The 6,247-nt window shown below is 39.4% G+C and overlaps 1 protein-coding gene across 1 annotated transcript; it reads right to left on the bottom strand.

The window, feature by feature from the left end:
• Positions 1–4,837: 4,837 nt before the first annotated feature.
• Positions 4,838–6,125, bottom strand: LOC306710043 (RING finger protein 222). The gene has a single exon (XM_079178418.1). The coding sequence runs from the start codon at positions 6,044–6,046 to the stop codon at positions 5,426–5,428; it is 621 nt and encodes a 206-aa protein (XP_079034544.1). The 5' UTR covers positions 6,047–6,125; the 3' UTR covers positions 4,838–5,425.
• Positions 6,126–6,247: the final 122 nt, after the last annotated feature.

The following is a 6,247-nucleotide window of genomic DNA, read 5'->3' as shown; positions in this document are numbered from 1 at the left end:
TATTTGTTTGTTTTTTTTTGCTTCGCTTTTGTTCATCTTTGTTGTTTGATGCAGTGGTCTGTATTTCTGTGAGTTTTCCAATTTGTTTTTGCCTTATCAGAACATGCAATCAAATTGCAATATGATATTCACAAGTTGTGCAACTTTTGGTAAGGGAAACTCAGAGCCTGACATAGTTAGGAGCAAAGCCCATCCTCAGGGTGAAACAGAGAGACAGAGAGTAGTCTTGTTATATTGCTCACAGGGTATTCAAGCTTTGTGCACATTAGGAAAATGCTGAGCCGAAGAGACAGGTTTTGCATGCAGGATGAAACATTTAATGCAGTTTACTTCTTATTGTCACTCCCAGTCTTTACTTCCGCTCTTTTATCACATATTACAACTGTAGTTCTTTATCCAACATTTACCTTCATACAGGTAAGCTCACTTTAACTCACTTTATACCAGCACAGTATGAGAAGAATGTTACTGTAAATTCAATTTTTGTTGACGAAAGCACCACGATGTGTTTGCATGACAAGCCAATATGAACGGACTGCTTCGGATCAAGGGCCTCAGAATGAGAGTGTTTTATTTTGTGTGAGTGTTTCTGTTGTTGTTGTCCTTGGAGTACATTTAGACCACCCATGTGCTGTTACAGCTTTATGAGAATGGATGGATGACTACACTGCCTTTAGGTTCGTATGATTCTCTCTCTTAACTTTGTTTCAAGTGCTTCAGGTTCAGTGACCTTAGACCCCTAGTGTAAATACAAAGACTGTACAGAAATTGATGTATATAAATATGAGAGGAAAAGTATATGTAAAATGCATATCTTGAATATATATAATAATAATATATGTGCTGATATTTATCATGTGTAGAAAATGTAATGATTAAAAATGTGCTGTTATTTTTGTCCCTGCACACAATGAACAGGTTTACTGTAGATTCATAGTGTTTTACTTTAACACCAGGTAACAATGGTGCTGCAGCAGAAATGCAGAAGGTTATTTCTGCTAGAAATCAATTGTGGTTTTTCTAATTCTGACTCCCGAGCATTGACTTCAAACTTGCTCGAGCACGCATGAGTTGCACACCAATGCCCTATCTTTTCTGCTTTTCCTTTTTAGTCAGTTATTTAATAGATTCCTGTGTAAATAATTAGATTGCTTTTAGCACACTCTGACCGTTTAATTAATTCACAATGAGGATAAGTGTAATCCCAAACCTATACTGTGGGACTGACTAAAAGTATACGCTCAGTCAATTAGAAAGGCGAATGCGTAGTTAGATTTGGCACACCTGCGGTATCAGCTGCAAAAATGTAAAATTGTTGAGTCCTTTGTTGTTATTCTCACCGCAGACAACTAATCAGAGATAGTTCGAGTTCATCAGATAACAGATGCTGCAGTGTCACTTTTTTAATTCCATAAAAAATGTTTTCGGATTATGATTTTGTCAATTAAAGTGCAATTACAGTGTTAACTGATCCACCTCAATCCAAAAAGTGGTCAAAGTCACCCTTCCCAAGCCTACAGAAAAGAAAGCCATTCATTTTATTGCAAAGCAATTCATTTATTCTGTTTGTTTTATGTGTGAAGTTTCTTCTGACAAAATGAATTCTAGATTAACCTTTCTCCAAAAGTGATCAATGGTATGCCTCAGTGTGTGTTCTCTATGAAGATTTTGGTGACGTTGATAACTATATTGATAGTCGTGGTGATTATTTGACAACAATTGCAAGTGCCCTCACTCTGGTCGTTATTTTGGAACTATAGGCATAATTAATGTGTACTAGAGGTTTTATTTTCTGTGCTGGATCCATACATTTATACGAGGAGGCAGGGGTATTTCTCTCTGTGTGCAGACTGAATGTGACTCACTCATTTCAAACAATACGCTATCTGATTTTGTAATAACTAATAAGCAAATGAGAGCTTGTATTTGGATGAAGGTTAGTTAGGGCCTGTTGGCATGTATTGTTATAAGTGCAGTGCAGTATTACTGTAATGCTTTTGTGCATCATAACTGGAAATTACAGCCACCTAAAAGCATGCATTCATATTCATTTTAGGTTTGATTGTTATGCTTCTGAGAATAATAAAACACCTGTACCCTCCCCCAAAACACAAGTCATAATTTCATATCTAATTTCTGCCAGTAACTTTACGCCGATTTTCAAGAGCATGACAGAAGTCACCTTTTTCACCAAATGGTACACTCTTAAATAGTTTTATCAAGCATTTTAAGTACTGTCACCTCACCACCAAGTTGGTCTAAACTAAAGCTCAATTTGTTTACATTTTGTGGGGGGGGGGGGGGGGTTAAATGAAGGGAAAAAAAGTGTCATGCATGCGCTTAGATAGTCTTTTGATAATCCACGTTTTGTGTCAATCACTGTCTTTTTAGGGATTGTAAAAGGGGTGAAATGTAGAGATGGAGAATGTGGATCACAACAAATGGTCCTTTGTGGGGTTTTGAGCAATACGGTAGAGGAGTGGATGTTGCCTGTGGATGTACTGCCTCCTTCTGCTTTCACTACATGTGTACAAACAAAACCTGCCGCTTGTCAAGCCAACTATGTCCACCCCTTCCTCCTCTGCTTAGCATATCAAGTGGAACACAGTGTGTACTGTGAAGCCTACCTGCAATCCTTATCAGAATGTCAGAAATAAATATATATATATATACATACATATATATATTAAACTCTACATTTTCAATAATCTCACCTGATTCATGTGGGTTTTATTTCAGTGTATGAGTGTTTTTAATTGGGCGTATGATGATCCCTGATGACAGGACTAGCAGTCAGGATGTACATTATAATTCTGAGGTATGTGTACTTTATGTATGAGTATTTCTGTCTTTTGCCACATTTACTCTGCTTCATTTTGGAGAAAAAATGTACTTTTAATCCACTCAAACTATGTTTATCCAGTGGTGGAATTTAACTACATTTACTCCAGTAAAAAGTACTCTTTTCCATGTGATGCAACTTCATAGTTCTCCACTACATCTCAGAGGCAAATATTGTACTATTTACTCATTACATTTACATTTCAGCAAATTACAGTTTTCCCTCCCCTTCCACTTTCCACTGAAAACGTGTATCTCCAAACTTGGTGACTTTAAATGTTTCTGCCAAACAGAAGAATGAAGTGTTCCTCAATGGGTTGAGAGAGTTCTCCTACTTTTTAAACTCTTGTATCACCTGGAAAATGCATCGTCACAAAGCTGATGACAGCGCTCTCATTCTGAGCTGAGGAAAAGTTAGCGTTTTACAGACGTTGTCACAGGACAGTGATGCTATACATGAACATGAATGATGATCTTATTTAATATGATGCATTGCTGTAGATAAAACCACCCAACAATGTATAAAGAAGTTAGAATTAGCACAAACTGAAACATTGACAGCAGTACAATGCAAAATATACATTAATGTAGCAGGAGTATTAATCCAAAAACATCCTCTTACTGCACAATGAGTACTTTTACTTTTCGTACATAATGCACATTTTGCTGATTATACTTTTACTCTTTTGAATGCAGAACATTAACTTCTAATGGAGTATTTTCAAAGTGGCATTAGTACTTTCATTTAAGGATATAAATACTTCCACCATGTAAGTTACCAATTACCTTTCAAACATCAATCATCTCACAACCCAGATATGTTTTGGTAGCAAAAACACTAGCTCCACATTAACCAGCTACAACAATATTAATATAATATATTGTAGTAAATCAGTCACGGGGAACATTTTACTGCTGAGCGGTACTTACTTTGATGCTCAGAACATTTTGATTATTTTGCTTCTATAGGATTTTTTTAATTCAGGACTCTGACTCGTAATTGAGTATTTAAAGGATCTGAGTGCTTCTTCCACCACCACCTGGAGATTAATTATGCCACATGAATGTATTCATCAGAGTGAGCAGAAACCTAACAGCTGGTTCTTTGAGAAATCTCTCTTTGCCTTGAAATTGGTGTGCCTTGAAACTTGTTACAGTTAATTTGGATATATCCACTGACATGCAAGCCAATATCATCAACAAAAAAAGTTATTTTAATCAAATGAATTAAATAATTGTTGTCCTCTCACCCACTGAGAAACTGGGTAAGACTGAAAAACAGAGGCCTCTTCAGGTGTGTAACCTGTAGGACTGGCCCAGCAGGGTGGCTGAGGGATTGCTACATTGGAGGAAACTAGGAGTGTACACGTTTGTCAGGATGGTGACGATACTGACAACTATAGTCTTTTGTGGATTGTGAGCTATTTGTTTGAGAAAAATCATCATTAGACTTTTTCCAAGACATTTTTGTTTTACAGGCGGTAATTTAATGCCACAGTCCAGCAGTGTATCTCCTTACAGCCAGGCGCAGCTCAGCTCTGCCTGCTATATATCTCCTTCAGACTGCCATGCATCAATTATTTCTAACTGAACGTTTTGAAGGTGGCTCTGTTTACACTGTCTTTATACACTCTACAAGGAGAGGCAGTCGCGCGCTGTATAGGATCGGGATGTTACCGGGGTCTAAGAAAACCTCTGACTCCCTCCAGGTTGCGTTTTTACTTGATCAGCATGTGTAAAGTGAATGCTTAAAATAAAAATTGCGTGATATTTAAAAAAATGTCTGACATTGTTCCATCTACTGTAAGGAGTAGAGGAAGTCTGTCAACATGATACACTGACTGTTGTAACAAGGACTTTACTATTACACTTAGCTCCATCAATAAACCAAGCTTATGTCTTGCTGCCAAAATGTAACCCCATGTTTTCTTTATTTTGAGGACATATGCAGACACTCTGAAGGTGGAAAAGATGTTAGCTCTGAAGTATACAGTTTTGTTCTGCTGCTTGGAAACAGTTTATCCAACAACAGGGTAACACAACAATGACTTGAGCTGCTTCAACAAGCAGGGTTATACGTTTTTCATTGCATTTCTTTCAGCCAACCCCTTTTTTTTGTATTATTGTTGAAATTATCATTTCAAAATGTCCACTCCTCTTGGATTTACAAACTTTTGGATGTGCTTTGAAATTGTTACAATTTCCTGCATGGTAGCTTCCCGTAAAACAGGTAGAACATGTCAGACAGGAATGCGAGACTAAAGACTTGAACCTTTACTTTACCTCAGACTGTTGCTTGGTAATGCACATAAAGGACATGGACATGCTTATAAACTCTTTGACTTTTTCTTAAGGCGGAAGGAAAAGACAACATCTTAAATCATTGTAGCAAACCAAAGTAATACCATATTAACGAAATTGTACATTTCCAGTGTATTTATTATTTCCTGAAATGCATGAGATCCTTTTTTTTCAGTTAGACAACTTCATTGCATCGCTGGAAGGTAAACATCATTCCATTTTCTATACATGTCAGTTCATCGTTCCCTGATGGCCCTTCATAATCCAGACACCCATCACTGGGCTATGCCAGCAAAATCCAGGGTAAAGTAGCAGCCACTAGTGCCAGTATAGTAAATGCTGACAGTAAAACGAGCAGGCATCGCGCAGTTGTGCAAATCCTGCGCCTTCGCCTGCGCCGGGGTTGAACCACAGTCATCACAACGCTGAGCGCATCGTATTCGGCCATGGGGCGCCCTTGAGCGCTTATGATAAAGATCTGAGATGCGTTATGGCTGGGGCTGATCAACCTCTGTCGACGGAATCGACCGGACACTCCCTTAAAGCAGCGAGCAATCCAGCTAACTTCTCCCGGTAAAGTGTCCCCGGAGTCGCGCCGCGCGCGCTGGACCTTTCTCGGTGGGAGCGGTACCTCGAGGGTCTGCCCTTCACCTGGATCCTTGTCCGCCGTGACGGCTACGGGCGCTTCCTGTTGTTTCTTGATGAATGTAAGATGTCGGCAGATGGGGCAAACAATATAGTCTCTGATGTTTCCATTGCTGTTGATGCTGACCAGCGTTTTGACCAGACAGTCGTGGCAGAATACGTGCCCGCAGCTCAGGGTCCTCTCCGTGCCCGACAGACACTCGTAGCACACTGGACACTCTTGTGCGTCCTCCTGGCTGTCTTCCTTGTACAATGCCATTGAAGGAAAATCAACCACCGCAGCAGGAGATTAAAAGTCGATTCCTGCGTAAATGTAGCGTGAATTCCCTCAGCGCATGACTTTCTCTGGCTGAGGGTGGAGGCGAGAGCTGCGTCTTGTAAAACAGGGCCAGCCACCTCTGGCTGCCAGTGACTTCACTGATTGGGTCCCCTGCGGCATTATTGTCAGTTCATGTGGCCA

Source organism: Pholis gunnellus, assembly GCF_910591455.1.
Source record: "Pholis gunnellus genome assembly, chromosome: 17".
NCBI lineage: Eukaryota > Metazoa > Chordata > Actinopteri > Perciformes > Pholidae > Pholis > Pholis gunnellus.
Note: the sequence above shows the minus strand (reverse complement) of the source record. Positions and strands in the feature narration are given on the sequence as shown.

Bases quoted from the DNA above. Each gene is read 5' to 3' on its own strand.
- LOC306710043 (XM_079178418.1), bottom strand. From the start codon at position 6,046: ATGGCATTGTACAAGGAAGACAGCCAGGAGGACGCACAAGAGTGTCCA.